The 25872-nt window shown below is 22.6% G+C and overlaps 5 protein-coding genes across 5 annotated transcripts; 1 reads left to right on the forward strand and 4 right to left on the reverse strand.

The window, feature by feature from the left end:
- Positions 1–754: 754 nt before the first annotated feature.
- PBANKA_0519900 (conserved Plasmodium protein, unknown function) lies at positions 755–6003 on the reverse strand (the record flags this gene model as incomplete). The annotated part of the gene is made up of 3 exons (XM_034568452.1): positions 755–768; positions 985–1181; positions 1439–6003. The coding sequence occupies 3 exons, from the start codon at positions 6001–6003 to the stop codon at positions 755–757; spliced, it is 4776 nt and encodes a 1591-aa protein (XP_034420440.1).
- Positions 6004–9320: 3317 nt separating this feature from the next.
- PBANKA_0520000 (pyruvate kinase 2, putative) lies at positions 9321–11525 on the reverse strand (the record flags this gene model as incomplete). Its single annotated transcript, XM_034568453.1, has 1 exon — positions 9321–11525. One exon carries the CDS (start codon positions 11523–11525, stop codon positions 9321–9323), a length of 2205 nt encoding a protein of 734 aa, XP_034420441.1.
- A 1655-nt stretch (positions 11526–13180) lies between these two features.
- Positions 13181–16869, forward strand: PBANKA_0520100 (conserved Plasmodium protein, unknown function; the record flags this gene model as incomplete). The annotated part of the gene is made up of 12 exons (XM_034568454.1): positions 13181–13416; positions 13571–13685; positions 13848–13946; positions 14055–14263; positions 14340–14476; positions 14618–14724; positions 14866–14931; positions 15100–15205; positions 15322–15540; positions 15676–15977; positions 16112–16392; positions 16614–16869. 12 exons carry the CDS (start codon positions 13181–13183, stop codon positions 16867–16869), a joined length of 2133 nt encoding a protein of 710 aa, XP_034420442.1.
- Positions 16870–17535: 666 nt separating this feature from the next.
- On the reverse strand, positions 17536–18441 carry PBANKA_0520200 (ADP/ATP transporter on adenylate translocase, putative; the record flags this gene model as incomplete). Its single annotated transcript, XM_034568455.1, has 1 exon — positions 17536–18441. The coding sequence occupies one exon, from the start codon at positions 18439–18441 to the stop codon at positions 17536–17538; it is 906 nt and encodes a 301-aa protein (XP_034420443.1).
- Positions 18442–20635: 2194 nt separating this feature from the next.
- On the reverse strand, positions 20636–24004 carry PBANKA_0520300 (conserved Plasmodium protein, unknown function; the record flags this gene model as incomplete). The annotated part of the gene is made up of 1 exon (XM_034568456.1): positions 20636–24004. The coding sequence occupies one exon, from the start codon at positions 24002–24004 to the stop codon at positions 20636–20638; it is 3369 nt and encodes a 1122-aa protein (XP_034420444.1).
- Positions 24005–25872: the final 1868 nt, after the last annotated feature.

Here is a 25872-nt window from a genome sequence, read left to right on the forward strand (position 1 = left end):
CGAATGGGTGGAAAAAATAATAAATCCTTATTTGCACTATTGCAATGTACGCATATGCATACATTATATATATTCATCTTACGCTTTAATTTTTTTTAATGTGTTATTTTCCTTTTTGTAAATCTTTTTTATCCATTTAATTTTATGGTGCCTTTCTTTCAACCTTATTATTGTTATTTGGTGATATCAAAAAATAAGAGCAAATAAATACTTTCCTCCTTCTTTTTGAAAGATAGAAAAAAAGTGAAATTAAAAGCTCTAATAAAAAGGATGATGTTTTTACGATTGATATATAACGTTATTTGCTTAAAAAAATATTTCTAATAGCATAATTTTTTTGTTTAGTATACATGTGTATACACGCATGAACTTATATATTTATACGAATAGTTATTATAACAATAATCATATATTTTATTATGTATAAAAATATAGTACGTATACACAATCGGGTGATTGATTCGATTAAACAATACAAAATTTTAATTTAAAATAGGTATAAGTACACATATATATTAAAATATATGTGTAAGAAATTGTTTGATATGCATATCACAAAATACATTAAGAAAATAAAAAAAAATAGAAATACATATAATGAAAAAATATAAAAAAATAAAATATAAAGTTAAAAAAAAATGAAAGAAAACATAAAACTATAGTAATAGCAAATTATATATGATATATATAGGGAAAAAAAAATTATAAAAATGGGGATATATATAATGGTAAGCTTATTCTATTCCGTTAAAAGTCAATCTTCTCTATCTGTGAATTGGAAAAAAAAATATGAATGTGAATAAAGAATGGGAACAATATGAGAATGCACAAAATGGAAAGTATGGTATGTCATAAAAAAAGCAATAAATGAAAATATATGAAACCATTTATTGTTTCGCCAAATAAGGGATAACAAACTAGGATGGAATGACATAATACATTCATTATATATATGTATGCTAGCACTCGCTATGTTTCACTTACTCCACATAGATAAATTGTTATTATATCCGGAATAATTGTAACTTCTGTTGTAATTGTTTTGTTGTTGATATTGAGTATTTTGATAATAGTTTTGTAAGCCTGGTGGGGTTTGCAAAGCATAGCTAAAATTATTGTAATTAAAAAATGTGTTTGTATTATCTCGAGTTCCATTATATCCATTACTGTTATTGTAATTCCTATAAAGATAAGTAAAATTATTTATTAATTAGAAAAAACTATACATATATATTATTACGTATAGATAAAAAAAAGTCGACTCAAAAGGGCAATAACACGAGGTATGTCAATTTCTCTTTCATACTCCCTCTGCTTCTCATTCAAATGAAGATGATATTGAGATAAGTTATTCATGCCACGTTTATTTGTATACTAGTCATGTAAATATATATATTGTGTGCACCATGGTGTTATACATTTTTTATTTCTAACTTACAAGTTGCTAGTATAGTTGAAGTTGTTTTTGTTTCCCCGGTTGTAGTTATAATTCATGCTGTAGTGGTTAAGATTTTTTTCATTGATATTAGTCCAGTTATTTCTATAAGCTGCTACATTTGTATTAGCATTGGTAGTAGTAACACTGTTGTTAAGATAATTGGCATTTTGTTCTTTATCTTGTGACATATTAAATCCAGGTGGGATATTATAACTATTTGAGTTTATGTTATAGTAATTATTATGATATAATTGTTTATTTAAGTAATTATTTTGATTATTTTGTGATGCATTATTGTTTAAACTATTTGTTTCTATTTTTCCTGTTAAAGAGGAAGAAGTAGATGATGCTGTATTTTGTGAATTGTTTTGATTCAATTGATTTTGGGAATATTGATTTATAGAGCTGTTATTAGTATTGCTATTATTATTGCCATTATTATTAGTGATGATTAAATTTTGATGATGGTGAGCTGAATGTTTACTATTGTGGGGATGTTGACTGTTCATATTATTAGAAGCAGTAGAGGTAGTCGTATTACTGTTGTTATTGTTACTTTTAGTATGAGCGTTTTGGGTTTGTTTCATTGATTGTATAGGTGCTTGTAATTGTAAATCGTTGATGTTTTTATTTAATTGGGATTTATTTTTTAAATCGTTAGTGTTACTAGCACTAGAACAAGATATATTCATACTGGGGTTCATATTATTTAGTGATAAATTATTAATAGCATTATTATTTGTTGTATTATCTATACATGATGAATTATTCATATTTGTTCCATTGTGATTAGAATTATTATTCTGATTATCATGAGATAAATTGTGAGGTTGTAATGCACCTGCTATAGATACATCGCCAGAGTTACTTAAGGTATCATCATCTGCATTTAATTGATTTTTTTTTATATTAGAATTCATAAAATTTACATAATTATTCATATGCATATTATTATTATGAGCATATAAATTAGTTTCGTCAAAATTATCATAATTCATATTATAATTAAAATTGTTATTATGAATACTATTATTTTTATTATAATGATTGTTTATTAAACCATATTGAGGAACTAATGTTTGTGTAGTATATCCATTGTAGTGCATGTTATTATATGGATATGATAAATTAGTAAATGAATAATTAAATTGGTTAGCTAAGCCTGGAGGTGAATTATATGAATTATACATATTATTATTACTTAAATTATTCATTCCTAAGTTTATTAAATTCATATTACTAGCATCTGCATTTGTATTTTTATTTGGCATATTATTTGTTAATCCATTGCTTGAATTTACACCGATATTTATATTACCATTGATATTGTTAGTGTTACTACTATTGTTATCATCGATATTATTATTATTGTTATCCGCTGATAATTTATTGTTTCCTGTATTATGCTGATTTTGTAAATATTTCTGAGATATTTGATTTAGTTGCAAAGTATTTGCATCTTCATTATCATGGTCATAATTTTTGTTTTTCATTACATTATGTGCATAATTATTATTATGTTTTCCATTAATAAGAGATGATGAAGAGTTATTATTTTCATGTGCAGAATGGTGTTGTAATGATTGGTTCATATATACCGATGAAGAATTATTAATCAAGTATTTTGTATTATTTTGATTACTATTATTAACATTATTGTTTAATGAACTATGAATTTGATGATGTTGTTGACTATTTTGATGATGGCTACCAATTGGTATATCATTAGTTGATGCTGTTCCTATTGCTCCAGATATTTTAGGTATGTATATATGATGCGATTTTGCACTAACTTGTGCATGTTTATTATTTTGAGTATGGAATATTCTTTTTTGTTTATCATCACTTAATATTTTATTGTTGTCATTATTAAGATCTTCTCTTTTTGGGTTTTTATTTTTAAAATACAAATGTTTCATTTCCCTCTCTTTTTGGTTTCTTAAGTCAATAGTGTTATTAGCTTCAGCATCGTTATGAATTCTATGATTATTTTCATAGTTTCTATTTTCAGTATCCTTCATATGCAATAAGGATCTGCCACTATTATTATCGCTGTTAGCTATTTCAGCATTTATATCAATTTGAGATGCATCTACATCATAATTTTTTCTCAAGCTATTTTTTTTTCTATTTTCAGTATTTATCATTCTGTTATTATTGTTGTTATTAGAATTTTGATAATTTCTATCATTTTTCATTAGATCGATGTCGCTATCGGGGATATGGAAATTTTCTATTTGATCTCCAGTAATGTTAATATTACCAAAAAATATATTTTTATTTACATTATTACCCATTAGAGATAAACCGGGCATAAATATTGGGACGTTGTTTTTATCTTTCATATTGTTATAATCATCTGGCACCGAAGATTGGTGACCCTGTACTTTATCCATCTGTGAATAAATTGTGAGTTTTGAACTATTATTTTCGATGCTGTTAGTACCAGATTGATTTATTTTGTTTTTTCCTTTTTTAACGTCACTAGATAATTCTTTAACATTTTTTGATTTTACTGAAATATTATTATTATTTTCATTACTTAGAGTACAATCTTGGGCATTCTTTTTCTTATTTGTATCAATTGTGTGTTCGTTTAATTGACCTTTTTTATTTCCCTCTTCTAATATTTTTTTTTCGAAATTTATTTCTTCTTTATTTTTGGAGGTATTTTCACTAGATACAATTTGATCTTTCCCTTGGGCGTTTTCTTTTTTTTTTTGCTTTGCAAGTTTATTATTTTGAGCGCTTTTTTTATTTGCATCTTTTTTTAAGTCTTTTGAATTAATATCATCATTTTTTGTAGCATTATTATCTGCATTTTCCGCATTATTATTATTATTATCGTACGTATTTCCATTTTTACTGCCTTTTGTAATAATGGATACCCATAATTTATCAGTTTTCTTGTCAGTGTTGCTACTATTGTTGACGGAATTCTTATTAGAATTTGTTGACTGATTTTTATTATTTTTTTTTTCTTTTTTACACCCCTCATCTTCCGTTTTATTTATAACTTGATCATTTGGTGTGGCTTTATTTCCTTCGATTTTTTTTATAACACCTGAAAAGGCTTCTTTAAGTTTTTTATTAACTATAGAAGCATAAGACATATTTTTTGCATTACCCTTTTCATTTGGGACTTTTCCATCTATATTTTTTTTTTGGGGGTTATCATTATTATTTTCATCACTATTTGAAGGTTTATTATTTGGTGAGTCACCATCTGCCCGCTGATCCGTAGAAGGATCACAATCTAAACCATCTATGTTATTATTTTTATTGTGATTTTCCGTTTTATTAGTATATTTGTTCAAATTACTTTTTTGTTGGATTACTTTACCATCGTGGGTATTAATATAATTATTACCAGAATTATATAAGCCTTGCTTATTGTTATTTATGTTGTTATTACTGTTATTATTGCCAAACGTGGAATATCTAATCTTATTACCATTATTCCGTCCATAATATGAATCGTTTAATGGTTTATTATATCTATTGTAGTTTTTATTAAAATATTTATCATGATAATTAAAATTACTATATCTACTAAAATTTGAGAATGTTGTCGATCCAGACACATTAATATTAGTAATACCTGTTGATGGTATATTAACTGTCTTGTTATTTTTACTATTTTTTATACCTAATACTTTATCATTATATTTAGATTTCTCTCCTTCGTCGGATGCTAATATTTTTTTTTTATCAAAATTTTGTGCATTACTGATGCAGTGATTATTATTATTGGCTAGAAGGTCCCCCTTTTTGTTTGTAACTTCTTTACCTTGTAAAAAATTGTCATCATTTATTATAACATGTGACGATGATTGTTTAAGATTTTTTTTATTTTTTTTGCCTTCGTCGTCTTCAGATAATTTTATTTCTCCATTTTTTTGTAAATTTGATTTTATATTTGTAAATGTTCGTGAGTCTTCACCTATAACATTTTTGTTTGTCATATTATCATCATAAGGTTGTTTATTACCGTTATTTATTAGTGAAATATCTTCATTTTTTGAGCCCAAATTTACAATATATGTGGCTTTATTATCATTTTTATTATATTTATTATAATTCCCAACATCGGCACTGGTATTTGCAATACCTATTCCCGATTTATTATTTTTTCTTAAATCTTTTTCTTTTAAATTAAAACCTTTTGAAAATAATTTATCGATTTTGTTATTTTTTCCTCCAATTGTATTATTTTGTGAAAGATTATTTTTTTTCACGTTTTTTGAGGGTGTTTTTTTGCTTTTTCGAGTTTTCACTGTTTCCCATAAGCCTTCTTCATTACCCTCTTTAGATTCCACAATATTACCTAATTCTAATTGAATTTTTTCTATATCAAATTTGTATAAACTAATAAAATTGTATACATCTTCCTTATTATATCCATAATAATCTAAAATGGGGGATATTACTTCAATCATTTTTTCTATTCTAGGAGAATAGCATGATTTACCTTCTATTTTTTTTTTGGATAATGAGCCCCATTTATTTTTTCTTAAATTTTTTAAAGTTAAAGCCATTGTTTCTTTTGTAGTTGATTTCTCCATTATTTTAATTAATTCTTTTATGCATATTTTGTTCAGGATTATTTCCTTTTTGTTTATTTATACACTTATTTTATTATATATATAAATATATATATGTATATAATATTTTCTGCTTTTCGTGTATATATTTTTTTATTAATGTGATATGCTGCTATAAAAGCGTATTTGTGTTGTGATATCTTGGATTTAAAATATATATATGTGCAGATATTTGTCCAATCATATATTCAAACATGCAACAATTTTTACTTCAAAAATAATTTAAATATATAACCGGTTAAATGTGTATTTAAAATATATATACATACGTACATATATATATATGTGTATTATATAATTTTTCTTTATTTGTATTTTACTACAAAATTGTTTTTCTGCTCTTATTTGACAAATATTAAAAAAATATAATAGATATTAGTTTATTTGATAGTAATATTCTGCATAACATATACATGTTATAAGATAAAAAATGTATATGTATATATATTATATCCATATAAAACTTTATAGGATATAATATAGTGTAAATATTACTCTTTAATTTATATTTTTATCAAAGGCTTCCTATATATAATTGTATTTAAATAACACTATTTTCTTTTATTTTTTATAAAATCACACTAATATGTAATTTACATGTTTTCTTACATCATTAAATATATATATTGTATTTAATAATGCACATGTATAAATATATAAGCTTATATATAGAGAAAAGAAAGAGAATATTGAATATGTTTCTTACTCTTTATGAAATATATATATATAATCAATAAAAGCAAGAAAAGTACATGTACCATAAATAGTTTTTAAAAAAAATGTATAAGCCTATATCTTATTAACTAAAATAAATATTAATTTCATTTTTTAAAATAAAATTATCTAAAGAAAAAATATATAAAAAGTACATAAATATAAATAAATATTGTACACATATTTGTACTGTATAATATATTAAAATCGATGTGAATGAGAAAAAAATTATATATCAATTTTAATCTTATAAAAATTAATTCAAATGCAATTAGTAATATATTTAAACAGATGTTTTAAAAATATATATAAAATATAAAAATAAAAAATACTTAATGTATGTATGCATTATTCATTTGTTCATAAAACATCTTCAAAACGATACAACGTAGTATTAAGATACGGGCAAAAAATATATCATATCCAAGTAATGCATATATGCATAAATATGAGCAGAGCATATTTTAATATTCCATTTGTGATTTATGCCAACAATAGTTTATATGCATAATATTGAATGAATATCAATAGAAAAATATTCCTATTATATAAAGTTCATTGTCATACTTGTAGCTGTATGTTTTTTTCTTTTTTTTTTTTTGGTTTGCTTAATGTTACATATATATTTTTCTAAGTATAAATATGTATTTATAATAAAAAACCTATTTTATCAGCGTTTTCAAAAAAAATAGCTGTCCTGGTATAATATAAATTATAAAGTAAAATATTTATATATATAAAAAAAATACATAAGATATATATCATATTTTTATACATATATGAATTTATGTTTTTATTTTTTGCGATGAAAGTACTCAAATTTTGTACATATATATTTGTAAAAATTTTTTAATATATAAACGGGTGCCTCATAAATGTAGCGCATATAATATTATATATCATATACTATTTTTAGGTATTTTTTTACAGTATATATAAACGATTCTTATATATAATAAAATAAATTAATTAACAAATTATTTAAGCCCTACTATATAATATACATAAGATATTTAATTCTTATATATAGAATTTTATAAAGCCAAGTCAAATGGAATATTTATGGGCGCATTCCTTTTTTCTTTCTATAAATTAATAAAAATATAAAGCCAATAATATATATATTTTTTTTCTCTCTATTATTTTTTATTAAATATATGTAGTTATTTACATCATATCCATATTATTTTGTTTTTGTATTTTTTCCTATAACATTGGTAAATGAGCTACTATATTATAAAATAGTTTTTGGATTTTTATTTTATGGCGTTTTAATAGTTACATATAATAATATATAGGTCATATGCGTGGAATTATTTAAATTAGGAAACATAAATGATATTAATAAAATAATTTTTTTTTTCAAAACGCTAGCTTGTTATGTAAATACAGCTTTAATGAGGAATAATAAAACCATATTTTATAATTTAGCTAATTATGAGAATAAAATTACTCCTGTTCATATATAAAATAACATCAAATAAATATAAACAATATTTACGCAAAATTACGATTTATTAATTTATCTTTGTCTATATATGAAACACAAAATTATTATAACAGTAAATTTCCTTTTGGGTTCGTGTCCTTCATGTAATAATAATTCATAAAAATCATAATGCCGTGTTTCCTCCAATAAATTATTACACCATATAAATGGCATTGTAAAGCATAATATTTTATATTATTTGGTTGTAGGGTAATATAATTGAATATGGAAATACTAAAGCCATCTTCATATGTTTAATTACTTATTCTTATTAATTTATAATTACAAAAATTATATCTTTAAAACTTTTCTATAAACAATTGGAGGGCAATAAAATGCAGTATACTATTTTTTTGCAAACATGTATTTGCACAATAATTGTAAGGTTAACTGTATATAAGTGCGTATATGTTTATGTGCTAATATGCAATGTGTTATTATAATATATATGGTTGTTAACTAATAATAATACATACTTTATAATAAGCAATCAGATCATTACCATTCTCACAGATATAAATAATTTTTTATGTTTTCCATTATATAATAACCCAATGCTTGTTCTTTCATACGATATAGCATTATACTTAAGTATGTTTTCGAAAAAAAATTATTTAAAAGTGTAAGAAAAACAAGAAAAATTTAATCAGTATAATAAATAAAAATATAACAAGTAAAAATATGAAAATAGTGAAATAAATTTATATTGTATTTTTTTAGTATGAAGAAAATCATTATGTTGTAGAATAGTATGTACCTATGCCAATCATGTGTGTATGATGTTTTAACGATCAACTACACGGGTTCTGTTAAAGATGACACGATTTCTATTTTTACGTTTTCCATGTATATTATTTTGCGATTATCTTTTTTAAAAACTAGCCAAGTTTATATTTAAAATTTGTTCATAAAAGAAAAAATAAAAATACAGAAACAAACATAATAATTGTGTTGAAAATGCACACTAAGATGAGTATAAGTAAATAAATGAATGGGTAAATGTATATCATACTTTCATTGCTTCATCACGAGAAAAAGTTACTATTTCCATTTTTTTATGAGAAACAGCTAATGTTTAGTTTTCTAAGCATGGTTGGCATAAATAAATCAAATTAGCCGAATTTTTAATATTTTCAGTAAATGTAACAAGCGAATATTCATCAGGTGAATTAACAAAACCTTCTTGTTTTGAAATTTGACACCCATAATTAATTAAGGATATAAAATCTTTATTTGTACCAGTTTCTATAGTTGAATAGTATGGATATATACCCCATGCTAATTGTAATTTTCGTGACAAATGTTTATTATCAGTCACAACAACAATTGGTGCTTTAGTTTTTAAATTACTTAATTTTAGTATTTTATTAAAATCATTAGAAAATAAAATTATAGATTTGAGGTTTATATTGTTGCTTATATCTCTTATACTGTATATTAATTTATCAAAATGGGAGGTATCTGAGGATGCTTTTTTTTGCTGTTCACTTGATATATCGGAAATATTCCCAAGTTGTTTCAAATGATTATGTGTATTCACAAAGCTGATACTATTGCTATTAACATTTTCTACCTTCTTCTGTGTATATTCATAAAAATAATAATCCTTCTCCACATTTTGTATTATACTATTTTGCGTTGAAGATGATAAAATAGGATATTTCCCAGTGGCTGTTTCAGCGGATAGCATAACACAATCAGCCCCATCATAAATAGCAGTAGCAACATCAGTAACTTCAGCTCTTGTAGGAGATGGTATAAATCTCATACTTTCTAGCATTTGTGTAGCCACAATAACTATTTTGTTATATTTCGTTTTACATAAATTTATAATTTTTTTTTGTAATATTGGTAAATTAGATAAATTCGTTTCAATTCCTAAATCACCCCTTGCAATCATAATACCGTCCGATATTTTTATAATATTATCTATATTTTTAACAGCTGATGGTTTTTCAATTTTCGAAATTATGAATATCTTATTCACATCCTTATTAAGAGTATACTTATATATTTCATTATCCAACTTTTTACTAAATGAGGAACTTTCTCCAGAATTGCCACTAACTTCATTGGCATCTTCAAAGTGTGTATCACGATCATTCATCTCTTGGTCCATGTCACCAACATCTAAATTATTATTTTTATACACATTGTATATTTGTTTATATGTGTGATATTTTTTTAAATAATAATTATTATAATAATCATTTATTTCTTTTATATAAAAATCAGTGGTATCGTCATAATCTTTATATTGTAACTCATTTACGTCATATACGATTCGATTTTTTTTTATATTTTTATAAAAATCACTTTCATAATAATCATTAATAATATTTTTTAAAAATATTAAATCATATTCAGTTTGTACAAAGGAGTAACCTAAATAATCCACACCTTCATTAATACAAAATAATATATCTTTTATATCTTTTTCACTCAATACCTCTATTGGCATTATCATATTTGGAATACAAAATCCCTTTTTACTGTATAGTTTTCCTCCTGTTAAAACAGTAGCTTTTACTGAGATATCTTGATCGCTACTATATGCAATACCTTCTACTTTCATTTTTAAATTTCCATCATCAAGCAATATTATTTGCCCTGGTTTTATATTTTTTAATAAATCTGGATAATTTAAAAACACTCTATTTTTATTTCCTAAATTGTTTGATAAATCGAAGGAAAAGGTATCTCCCTCCTTTAATTCTACAAATGTATTTTTTTCATCGTCAATTTGATTTTGTTCATTTTTTTCAAATTCACCTATTCTTATTTTAGGACCTTGTATATCTCCTAATATCCCGATTGATGTATTATATTTCTTTTCTAATATTCTTATAGCATTAATTATATACTTTTTGATACTTTTGGGACCATGAGAAAAATTTAATCTAAATACATCAATTCCACTTAAGTATAATTTTTCAAGATTTTCAAACATCTCTGTTGATGGTCCTACTGTGGCTATTTGTTTACATTTTGTGAATGATATTTTATTTGTTTTCGTATTGGTATTACTAATGTTTGTAATTTGTAAATCTTCAAAATTATTTTGTGAATATATTGCATTTCTCTTTTTTCCTGATGCCATTTTTGCTGTTATCCTATTTCTTTTGTTTTCCAAAGTCTTATTTATATAAGCATTATTCAAAAATAATAATCCATCTCCTGTGTGATGTAAGTCCAAATTATTCAAATGTGAATTATTCTTTAGTCCGTAAACAAAACATGTTATTAATTCTGCGATGAGGTAAAAACTAGATAATCTCATTTTATTATCGAATATACTTATATTTCATAACCCTATTTTTTATGTAATATTGGCACCAGGTTAGTCCTTTAAATAGTATATTTTTGCCAAGTAGGAAGCATATAGATCGGGCATACGCATATATATATATATTAAAGATATTTATAGGTATGTATAATTTATTTATTTGCTTGTTTACATGAACTTGTGAATGTGTATAATACATACAGCTTTTTTTCAAAATACCAAGTGCCGAAATAGTAAACATATTCCAATTTTATTTTTTTTTATTTTTAAATTATTTACCTCAGTTTTTTTTTCATTTGCAATAATAAAAAACATATTTATTTTTTTTTAATATGTCATGTTTTACTGATTTATTTTCCTTGAATCTATAAATTTAATTATGAGAAGTGAAAAAGATATTATTTTTTTTTCAGCCACATAAAAATATATATTTTTGTGCGTGCAATATAAGCATATATTTTTCCCCCGTTATGGTGTTAGATTTATTTTTTATGTATCCAACACATTAGGTCATTTAAGAAATATGTTTATATTCCAAAGAATACAAAAAAAACATAACTTTTTTTAAGTATGAAAATTTAATTCTTTTTTATTTTAATTTTTTGGTATATTGTTTTGTCGAAACTAAACCAAGTTCATATTTTATGGTATAGCGATATACCCTGTCGTATTCAATAAAAAATGTTGCATTTTCTTGACTTTTATCATATATTTTTTTTATAATATTGAAATTATTCATTTTGTTTACTCTTTCGCAATGAATAAAACATAAGGTAAAAAGTATTTTACATAAAAACGAGTTACACTTTGAATAGGTGTGTATATGTTTCGATCTACATCGGTATGGACATACACATCATATTTTTTTTGAAAGCTTTTCGTATTTTAAAAAAATAAAAATAATAGAAAAACAATAATATTTATTTATGAATCGTAAAAATAATTACAACTATTTATAACACTAATATGTTTTTACCATATATATGACTATATTATACATGCTATATATTGTAAAATTAAAAGCATGGAAATTAAGGGATTATATATCCTTTGGATAGTTTTTATGAAATACAACATATTTACAGTCTAATATTCCTTTAAATGTGGTTTTTATTAAAATTGAAAAAAAAAAAAAAAATTGTCAATGATCATGTGCATGCCAAGAATTTTCCATATTCCTGATTTTTGAGTGATGTTCGAAATTTTTTTTTTTATTCGATTTTATATTTATCATATATCTTTTAAACGTGTTAACATAAATATGATAAAGCAAAAATTTTAAATGACTCTATATAGAGAAAAGGAATATGTTTGAGGGGGGAGCATGATCTTTCAAGCTACGATTAATGTGTATATACATATATAAAAAAATATATATATAGTTATATTAAAATTAATACTACATATATCTTTAGAAAATCACATGCTTGAATAATTCATGAAATAAATAGTATAAAATATTGTTAAAAATAATGAATGGTAATAATATGATCATTGAAATATAATATTTCCTTGCGTTGATAAAATTTGTATTGATTATATTATTATAAATGCATACTTCTGTAAAAGGGATACTTTATTTTATATTTCTTCTAAATAAACCGTTTGAAATATTGTTTTATGGTTAATATTCATATAACATATGAAAAATGATTTTTAATAAATATAAAAAAAAAGTGAAAAACACGAAAAGGGAATATTGTGATATACCAGAAGATGATAATAAAGAAAAGACAGTTTTATCAGATGTAGTTACTAACGAAAATAGTTTTAAAAATATAATATTAAAAAATTATTTTAAAATAATCCTAAAAAATATATACAACAATTTTTACAAAAATAATTATTTTTTTGAAATTGTTCTATATGTGGACATAATACAAATGTTAGTTCTAAGGAAAATAATATATATGTACATGTATTGTGTGTATATAATATATTATGATATGATAATGTAGTATAATATACATAGGTTTTATTATTATGTATTGTATTTTTACTTCCTATTATATTTTCAATTTTTTGTGTTCGAAATATAGAATAGACTCAGGATTATATGACGACTGCCAAATAACTACAAACTTTATTACATTTACCAAAAATTTTAACAAAAATGTGTACATTTTGTTTTCAGACTTTTTAGAAAGTTTTAGGGTAATATATAATTAATTCCATATGCTTAATTATTTGTGAATATATTAATATCTATGTATATATAGAGACACATAATTTATATGAACTAAACATATGTTAACCACAATATTCATATATTAGTTGAATTTAAAAAACATCATAAATATATTATACTACAAACAGAGTGAAAACGATAAAAAGGATTTTATAAATTATTTGGACATTTTATTAAAGAATAAATTTTTTACTATTATTCTTGTTCCTATTAATACCCCTATAAAAGTATTAAATAATTTAAGTATAAAAATAAATATTTAAGAACAAATACATTAGTCGCATCTTTTTATATGACTATACATGTATAATCATGTTCTTTATTTTTGTGTTCAGACGGATTGTATTACTAATCTGAGCAAATCAAACAAGCTAGAAAAAAATATTTATGAAGTGATTGAACTTATTAATGCTACACTCATACGAAAAGATAAAAAAAGTTTCTTATATAAAACTTTTTACATGAGAATATGTGATTGTTCTCATAAATACATGCCTTATCAAAATATAATTGTAAAAACCTTTAAACTTGGTGGAGTTAATAAGTAAACACACTTTTGAAAAAAAAATTGTATATACATGTGTGAGAATGGGATATATATTTTTCTTTATTTTTAACAGAAGCAACAAATATAAGGGGAAATGTGCCTTATGCTTTACCAAAGAATATGAAGAAATAATCATAAAAAGAAAATTCAAAAATTTTTTTATCTTAACATTTTCATTTACCAAAGAGATGGACGAATACAATAGCAAAGGTTATATTTTCATATCATTTTTTTGACATCCTTTTATTAATGTCTATATTCATGTGAGCCTATGAAAATGTTAACTATGTGTATGTTTCTATTTATATGTATGGCATTTATATTTGTTTATATGTGTTTTTCAATGTTTAGACGAATGTATAACGTTTGATGTACTATATCATGATGTCAGTGAAAAAAATAAGCTATTTGAAAATGGGCTAAAATATAACTTAATCGTTGTACCTATTCCTGATGAAGTTTGTATTGCACATATGAGATTTAACAAAACAGATATACATAATAAAAAAAAATATACAATAAATATAGACGCAAAGATAGCACAGAAACATATATATCTATGTTTATTATTTAAAAGTTATTTTATATTTTTTTTTTAGCTAAGAAAAAATGGTTCTAAAGGGGCACATACTAATACTCTTTGGTTGTTAAACTATAGGGGGCATGTAATTATGAAAAAAAATGAAAAAAAAAATATATGCATATACCGCATTAATAATCATTAGAATGATGGTGATAAACTATGTATATAATATATGTGATTATCTATACACATAAAATTATATTATATTTTTATATGAAATTGTGTATATATACGCATTATATATTTTAAGGAAATAAACAAGTTTGAGATCGGAAAACTAGTGTTAAGTAGAAATTTGAATCCATCCTTATTAATGCAAAAATTTAACTGCTTTATAAAGGACCAAACTTTATGCGGTATATTAATTCATCTAAATATATGTGAACCTGAATAATCAGCATATCATCGGATATATATATATATGTAGATGTGAACATAAATTTTCCCATACACATTTTTTACAACCAAGCAGATATGAAAAACATTATTTTTAATATTCTAAAGATTCCAAGTGATAATTTCTGTTTGAGTAAAATATGCAAAACAACGAAACTTTCCCTAATTTTAATTAGCATAAGTAGTAACTTTTTAAAATATTCAAAATTAGATATATCAGCATGCCATATATTTAATAAGATAAACATTGGGAAATCTGTAAATAGCTGTAACATCAAGGGACACCCCTTAAAAAGTAAATAAACACGAAAATGCATATTTTTATCTACTATATTATGATAAATATATATATTATTAGTTGTATCGTGGTAATTTCCATGTATATGTTTATAATTCAATGGATATTACTTTATTATTGGTATATATATAGGGTTAAGAGGACCACACTGTTTTTTCATATGTTCAGATGAAATAATAATGACAGAAATAGTTAAATTTTGCAACTATTTTTGCAATATTAAAATATTAAATGTGAAAGTCGATTCGTTTAGTATATTGTTAACACAAAAATATGACATATTAGTTATAAATATAAATAATTTTAGTAGTTCTCAAATTGATGCACTAGAAGAAATATTAAAAAATGGAGTATACAAAAATAAAAAAGATTCCGTTCCTATTTCAACGACCTTTTGGGTCTATGCTGCAAAACCATATATCCGAAACGAATACGTAAGAAATGATCATACACAATATCCACAAATATTAAATATGCAGAGAGAGATTGATACTACATATACATATACATTTTCCCAATCCTATTGACTATACATATCCAAAAAATTGTTGGTATATTATTTTTACAGGAATTTAATACATATATAAAGGGAAATTTGCTAGCGCGTTTTGATTTTCTTTTTGATCTAAACTTTGGAAACGATGATGAAATTATCGATGAAATATTACGAATGACAGATAATGATGAAGAAAAAAAAACGTTTGATTATTACTTTGATCTAAATAATGAATACAATTATTTAAAAAAAGGTAATTTCCCAAATTATGAATTTACTGAAATGAGTGATATATCTGAATCTATAATACAAAAGTATTTTCATATGGCCTCAGATTTATCAACCTTAACCATGTAAGTTTTTATGTAATTCGATATTCAATAGACGAATATTACATGTGTATGATATTATATTATGTTTCCCCCAATATACACACATTAAATTTTATTTGGCTAATTTATCACTCATTAAACATTATACAATTTTATTTTGATGGCATGCAGTTATATAACTATTTTTCATATTCAAATGTTAAATAATATATGTTTTTTTGTGGATGTATTTTTTTATACAGACATCATATAGGAATTTGCGAACTGCTGTGTATCAGTATTTCGATTTTGTTAAGAAAAAAAGAATGTTCAATTGAGCATGTGGCTTTAGGATTGTTTTTATACGATAGATTTGTATCTTCCACAAAAAATAAATTAACTCAGTTTGATAAAAATATTTTAAATAATATAATAAACTCAAAATCAGATGAAGATAATTCTTTTTACAAACTAATGAATTATTTTTCTTCTTATTTAAGCGCAACAATAAATTTGTAAATTATATAATAATCCATCCGTATTTTTCTAAACATGTACATACACCTTTTGATGAGTTTCATATTAAGTTGTACATACAAAAACTGATATTCATTTTTATTATGCTTCACTAAAATAGTTTGTTACTGTTTTTTCTTGATACCAAAAAAAGGATAAACAAGTAGCAGTTATTATTACATTAGTAAAATAACGACTAATTTTAAATAAAAAGCGTATGCAACTCATATAACGGTATATACATTATTACACATATACAATATGGATGTATATAATTATACATGTGAAATTATGTTACGTATGAAAAAATAAAAGTAATGTTGATACATATTTGGAATAAAATATGAATAAAAAAAACACATATATAACTATGCATAAATATACAAATGTGTATATACATGCAATATGTAGTTTATTATTATACACTGTAATAATTAAAAAATGATATCTTAAAGTGGCTTCCTTAAAATTGTAAGCAGCTTTTAAGTCATCTTATAATATATTACTTACTCTTTTTACACAAACGCAAATATATGTAATACATTTTACAAATCGAAGAAGTATATTTTATATCAACATATTTAACATTTTTCTTATGTTAATAAATATTAATAGCTACATGCTTAACATATGAATACAAACTATTTTTTTCACATATTTTTTATTCAGTTAAAGCAATCTTTGCAATTCGTCATAAAAAACGAGAACAAGAGCTCCACCAGCTCCTCTAATAACATTAGCCCATGCTCCTTTGAAAAATCCTCTAATACCTTCATGTTTTAATATTTTAACCCAACAATCAATGGTATTTTTATATTGAATATCTTCTTTTGCTTTTCTACCTGACATCATCATCATTCTTCTTCTAACTGTATCAAATGGGTATGAAATTAAACCAGCCAAAATAGTAACTGATTGTGCAACTGACCATTTCAAAATAATATTTGTATTTTTATCATTATTAAATAATATGGCCTTTGCACTATCGTATAAGCCAAAATATGAACCTCTATACACAATAATACCCGTAACTGAAATACCAAAGCCACTATATAATGATATAATTCCCGTTTGTTTGTATATTTTTTTTAGGCAATCAAATAATCCATTAAATTGCCTATCTTTTCCTTTTCCTATATCTGATGCTAACCTTGTTCTTGCAAAATCTAAAGGATAAACTATAAGTAAAGAAATAGCTCCTGCAGTTGCTCCTGATAATACATTAACACAAAAAAATTTCGCAAATTCTGTATTTTGATCATATCTTGGAAATATATTTTTAAAATAATCTTTGAAAGCAAAATTAAAAGCTTGTGTTGGGAAATATCGAATAACATTTGCTAAATTCCCTCTCCACAATGATGTAACACCTTGTTCCTGTGATACTCTTTTAAAGCAGTTTATTAGCCCAGAATATCTTTCGACCTGACCAGATTTTATTTCAGGTATAGAGTCTTGGGTTTGTATTAACATTTTTACTCTTTCTATTGGAGCAACTACTGTTTTTGAAATAGCGGCAGATACACCGCCCATTAAAAAGTCAGCAGCAAAGCTTGTTTTGAAATCTCCACTCATTTTGAATAAATATAAAAATAAAAATAATAAATTGTTTTATATTTATTTATTTTTTACGCAAAAATTTATAAATTTATTGCAGAAATTATATATTTCTACGTTATTCAAATAGAATATAAATCGAATTTCTGGATAATAAAACCCCCCAAAAATTGATATTTTGATTTTTCAAATATAGATATATTATTGAAAATTATTAAATTTTACAAAAATATATTTGCATACTCTATATACATGAAAATATATATAATTTGTTATTATTATACAATTTTTTTGAAATAAGTTATTTATCTTCAAATAAACTTGTATTATGCATATTTTATCTTGAGTTAGCTTTCGTTTTGTTATATGTAACTTTTATTGTAAAATATTTAGCCACTACATTAAAATTTTACCTGAATGAAAGGAGTAAATATGCATATATTTATATATTTTATTGCTTATATATACATAAAAATGATGTGCGCGCATATTACATATATGTATATACGAAATGGTCTGGTTTTTTTTAATACAAATTTAAGTTTGTGTATTATAAAAATATTGTAAAAATTTATTCATCGCATTAAAACATAAAAATAAGAATAAATATGTTTCAAGATATAAATAGCGTGTATAAATTATGAATACATTTATGCGGACCGAAAAAACAAACAAAATAGTATAATAGGTAAAATATATAATAAGAATATTGCTTGGTGAATGCTTTTTTAATTCATTATTTTTTTGTATCGATTGATTATACATTTGTTAATACATATAGAAGTATATTAGAGCATATATAAGGAAAATGTAAAATATATGTATTAATCATATATATAATAATTTATGTGGGTATTTCTTATTTACTTTCTGTTTGTATTTCAGGATTAGCTTTACTTTATCTTATTAATTTACAGTAAATATTATATTTTCCTGTATATTTTTTTCCTTGATAAATTTTAATGATTTTATTTAATAATCTAGAATCCGTAAAATTGTTTCAAGTTTCATAAAACCATTTTAAAGATATTTTTATTGGGTTATTATAATAAATAATTTTATTTAAATTATTATTTTTTTTTTAATGCATGCTTTTTTATCATTTAAATGAAGTTATTATTTTCTTTGATCATGCACTTGTTTGTATTATTTTTATTATATTTCATTGCCTATTAAATGATATATTTCCCCTTTTATAGTAGGGGACATATATCAATGAAAATATTTATAACGTTCATATTATAATTTAAGTTACTTTTTTATTATTTATTTATGTTTTTAATTTATACGTATAACATCGACACTATTTTTTTGATAAAAATAAATATTTACAATTTGCAACTCTTTCTTTGTTTAAAATTTTGGAAAATTGTTTTATTCTACATTTTATATTTTATATTCTTTATTATTAAACATAAATTTACATATAATAAGCGTTATATATATATTTTACGAAAAAAAAGCACGAAATGATATAAAAAATAAGAGTTACAAAATATTTTTTGAATTTATATTAAATGATATCCATAGGAACATCTACAATTTCATGAGACTATATATGAAAATGTATTATATTTTATGAACAAATTATGCGCACCTATGATATTTTATAATATTATTCTCATATATAACTTAGTAAAAAAACAAAGCATATTTTTTTTTACCTTTTTTAGCTATTTCTTAATATAGTATGTTTCACCTGTTTCATATTTTACTAATTGGTATTACTTATTACCATTTTATTACGTATCTTAAAACCAAACAAATCGATATTATTATCGTTTGGCATTCTTTATAGTATTTCTAATAATCAATTTAAAAAATTATAAAAAGTTAATTAAAATGAGCATTAAAAGACAAAAACACATAACATATATAAGGTATGAACATATTAAATGAATTTTTATAAGAAAAAAAATATATTATCACATGAGAAAATAAAATGTATTAATTGTTTGTTAAATGAGGTTTAGAAATAAACTGAAAATATTCATAAAAAAAAATACAATTTAGAAAAAAGGTCAAAAATGTCAAATGAATACGTAAAGGTTTATATACATTGCATTTTAATTAATACATTTAAACGGTACATAACAAAACAACGATTTTATTTTTTGGACATGTTTAATTTTCATGGAAGCATTTTAATTTGTATTTATATTATTATTATTATTATTGTGATAGTTATTTTAATTTATATTTCCACATGACCTTAAGTCATTCCAGGAAATATGTAAAAAATGTAGAATGAATTTATAAAAACATTTTTTTTTAGCTTAATAATTAATTCGCTATTTGTATTGCCAAAAGAAATATATGGAAAGGAATCTGCATGAAACTGGTTGAATTGGTTTAAATTGTTTTCTTCATTCTGTTTGTTTTTTTGATATAACAAATAAATAAATGAACTTTCATACATTATTTTCGTTGCATTAAAAAGGGATTCTTCGAATTCGGGAAAATATTCCATTATTTCTTCGTCATAATGCGTTTTGAGGTTATTATAAATTTTGTTTGCATTCTGTTTTTTATCTTTTAATTTTTTAATATTGTTTATGTTTTTATCAGAATAATTTATTTTTTCTGTTAATATGGATTTCTTTTCACGATTCTGAGCATTAAATAAATAATTTTTTTTTAAAAGGTAAATTAAATATTCATTATTTAGTGGAATGTGTGTAAAATTTGATAATATTTTTAACTGGCAAGTATGTAATGCGTTAATGCAGTTTTGCAATTGTGTTTGTTCTGTTTGATTTTTTCCTAGTATAGAAAATTGTTCCTTTTTTAAAAAAATATTCAATTTAATTTCATATATATCTGATAATAGTAATAAAAAAAATATCTTCAATTCTTTAGCATTTATATTATTAGTGTTAAAGTCTATATTATTTAGTAAAGTATCACTATGATTATAAAAACTATTATAAAATAAAAAATTATTTGTTTCTTTTTTATCCCTTTTTCCCAATTGGAAATTGCACGTTTTTTTTATAATATCGCAATTATAAATGGTATTTATATGTTGCATATTTTTTTCATTGTATTTATCTAGTATTTCATGATTTTCCATTTGTTCCAAAATTTGAGAATCGTCAAAGTTTATTTCTTCATCAAAAACTATAGCTTTAAGTACATTTTCACAAAATGTAATACACTTTTCATTTAGAAATAATACTGGGTTTATATATATATGCAATGATAATAATATTTTATCCTTTAAGCTAAGAAAATGGCTGAATTTATCTAATAAATCGACTAATTTGTGTAAAATATATGTTTCCTTTTGTAATGTTTGTATAGAATAAACTGACAATATTTGAAAAATAAAAAAGAAACTTTTTGAACTTTTTATTTTTGAAAATAAGTTATTTATAGCTGAATTAAAAAATATATAATTAATATCATAATTTCTCTTCTTTATAAAGTATAAAAAGGGTAATAATATTTTTTCATCTATCGATTTAAAGTTATTAAGTATATCTATACAAAGATTTTGCAATAGTATATCACTAAATCGAATATTAAAATAAGCACATGAGCAAAATATATAAATAATATTAATATAATTAAATTTGTTTAATTTATGTTCTATTTGTGTATATAAAAATTTAAAAAAATTTGATATTTCTGAATTATTTTTACAACTTGTTATTTGTGTGTATTTATAAAAAGACAAATATATATCTGTAATATCTTTTTCGTTATAATTATTTTTATCAAATAATATTTTAAAATGAGATAATAACAAATTAAATAAATTTCTATCCAATAAATTTAAATTTACTAAAAAATTTAATATAATACATGAATTATATACATTAAATATATTTATTTGTTTTTTTGTTTCAATTTTTATATATTCATATATATTATAATAATTGGGAATTTTTAATTTATCTATGTTACATGCTAAAAAACATAAATCTTTTTTATTTAATTGTATTAAATTTTCTTCTTTTTTTGTGTGCATGATATAGCTATTATCGTTTTGAGAAAAGTAGTTCACAAGGATTGTTCGTTTTTCTAGAATATTATTATGGCTATATGAATATTCCGTGTTATTATATATCCTATCATTCTTACATGTACTATTTATACCTTCATTTTTTATTTTTTTTTCGTCAGTGTTTTGATTCGTATTTCTATGCATAGATTGTGCATAAGTATGTTCATAAACATCAGACATAGCATCGCTTAATATATCCTCATTACTGTTTAATACTCCTTTTTTGAGTTTATACTTTTTCATTTTATTCAAATTGAGATTAACAACACATGAAAGAATAACATGTTTGAATAAATTATTGTCGTTAATTTTATGTATCTTCAGCACATACATTAACATATTTAAAGAGCATATATCAATAGTGTGTATTTTGCGCAAGTTTGTATGCTCTATGCTATGTTTAGTTAATAATATTTTTTTTATTTTTGAAAATACTGATTTATCAATAGTTCCTTTTAAATTTGTGTAACTATAAATAAACAAAATTAAATGATTATAATTCATTTCATTATTATGAAAAAATAAGAAATAAATAAAAAGTTTATAAATAATATGTTTAAATTCTTGTATATATTCCAACTGACTTACAATATTTATCTTTGAATAAGTGTTACATAATATAGTTATGTCAAAGAAGTTTAATCTGTTTATATTTGCTCGATTTTCACTAAACATATTTTCATTACCATTGTAATTGCTATTATTACTTCTATTGCGCATATTAAAAATTATTTTGAAATATGAATAATCATTTTGACTTATTAACTTATTCCACCCTTTTTTTTTACTTTCATTATAAGAAGAAATAGCGCATGAGTTCATAATTTTTTCACTTTTCTTAGTAATTTTTTCTAATTCGTTAGCTACACACAAATTAAAAAAATTTACAAAATGTTCTGCACATTTTTGTTTGTTTTTGTTTTTATTAGTTATTAAAAGGAAGTATTTCTGATAGTATAAGACATAAATTAGTTTAAAAGTAAAGGGATTTAAAAAGTTCAAATGAATAAATGGAAACGAATTCGAAATACTATAAATAGTAATAATTATTTGTTTTAAATTCATATTAAAAATAAAATTAATGTTTTCAATATTTGCTACATTTCTCCAAAAGCTGTTATTTCTAATTTTTTTTGTGTTTAATAAATGAATTACAACAGAAAAATCATTTTCATTTAATTTCTTTGATTTTAAAAGGTCTAAAAAATGGTCATTAAATTTGTATATACTACACAAATCATCCTTTCTGCAAAACTTTCGTATTTTTCTAATCATCTCAGATTGTTTCTCTTTTTCAGTTTGACTTATATTTTTTGAGGTATTATGTTTTATGTTTTCTTCATTTATTTTATCATTTTGTGTATTTACAAAACTGAAATATTTTTTATCCTCTTTTAATTTATTATAATCCAACGAAAGGTGAGTTAAAAATCTTTTATCCCCATCATTTTTTTTTATAAGCGCCTTAATTTCATTTATATATATTTTTTGGTGATTTACAACTTGTACTTTAATATGCGAATATACACGATCTTGTACACTTCGAATGCCACATATGTGGAGGTGTTTCATTTAACTAATTTATATATTATGTATTTATATATTTTAACATTTATAGTTAATAAAAACTAAGCATTTATTTACAAGCGGTTTGGGGGGAATATATGCAAAGCGTGCACATATATAGCGGGATTACATATAATAAAAGGGGGCAATTAAGTATGTTAAAAAATTAGGCTTGTAATGCTAAATTATATAGTATAATATATTGTGCGCATTTTTTATAATGGGCATATCTTAAATTTGATATTCTTCCACATGTATGTGTATTGTGATATTTGGTTGTTTTAGTTAACATGTGCTACTCTTTTCAACTATGGTTAGGAATTGTCGAACTTCTGAATGCTATATATATACTTTTTGTATTTTCCTTTTATTATTTCGACGTGAAAATTATGTTGTCCTTATTGTTTACAGTATTTTCATAATTTATAAAACTTATATTATTAAGATTTGATGTTTGGTTCTCACAAAAGTGCTAAGAAAAATGGAAACTAAAAATGATAAAAAATTTCCCTTACTAATATATATTTTTCCAAATTACTTTATATTACTAATTTTAAAAAGCAAAGAAAATTATTATATCGCTTTTATATTAATTTTGTTATTTTTATTTATTATTATTACTTTATTATTTTTTATCTTAACTGTTAGCATATATAGTTTTGTAAATTGTGATTTATATATGTTAAAAAAAAATATGCATACATCGTTATGCGGTGAAAATATGCAAAATTACAAACGTTAAAAATTTCCCTTTTAACATTTTGCTATTATTTGAACATGCAAATATGGTAAAGCATAATATATGGATACGTATATAATGCTATATATTATGTATTACTATTTTTATTAAAAAAAAATATAATAATGTTTATAATATTTGGAAAAAAAAAATATTGGAGCATATTGCAGCTTTCCTTTCTTGTTTATTATATTTTTTATTTGTAAGTATATTGTTTGACTAATTAAACATCTTAAAAAACACACACATACATAAATACACGTGTTATTTAAATTTTATATGCATAATAAAGAATAAAAATATATAAAATGCGTAGTATTTAAGACATTTCCATTTTGTTTTTACCACCATTGTAATGTTATATAATGGAAGAAATATTTTTGGTTTTTTCGTTTTGTTTTTTATAGCATAGCAAAAATTTGACGTTTTTATATTTAATATTAAAAAGATTGAGGATATATATAACTATTTGTACAAATAAATATCCCATGCCCACACATGCATATGTATATAATATATGATACATATAACTATGGATAAATGCATACACAATATGTACATAATACATATACAATGCGCACTTTTATATTCAAAAATACATGCATAGACACATATTTTTCAGCTATATAGTTGTTAGGAGGAGGGGGAATATAATGAAATAAAAGATACATAAGTAAAAAGTATATGTTAATATACAATCAGCACTAATATTGATAGCAATTTTTTTATGGTGGTTTAAATTAAAATAGGATTATAATTTTATTTATTTGCCTAAATTTGTAGCTGATTGACGAAAAGAAATAACATAAAATTGTGCATATATATGAAAATACATATATCATAATAGGAGTTGAAGAATTTGGGAAATTAGCGAAGGTTATGTGTATGCTAAAAATATAAACTAAGAAAGAAGAAATTTATAAATTGAATTTTATTTTAATAATTATTTATATTATAGAACAAGGAAAAATAAATGTGTATCTTTTATAATTTTTAGATATTTATGGCATGTTTTTAAATATATATGTGTCATTTTTTCTCATCCATTTTGTTTTATCATTACACTTTCAATACATTCATTAATTTTTGTTTCAATTTTGCTGAATTTATATTTTATATTTTTTTTTTGTTCATT

The sequence above is a fragment of the Plasmodium berghei genome, assembly GCF_900002375.2.
Source record: "Plasmodium berghei ANKA genome assembly, chromosome: 5".
NCBI lineage: Eukaryota > Apicomplexa > Aconoidasida > Haemosporida > Plasmodiidae > Plasmodium > Plasmodium berghei.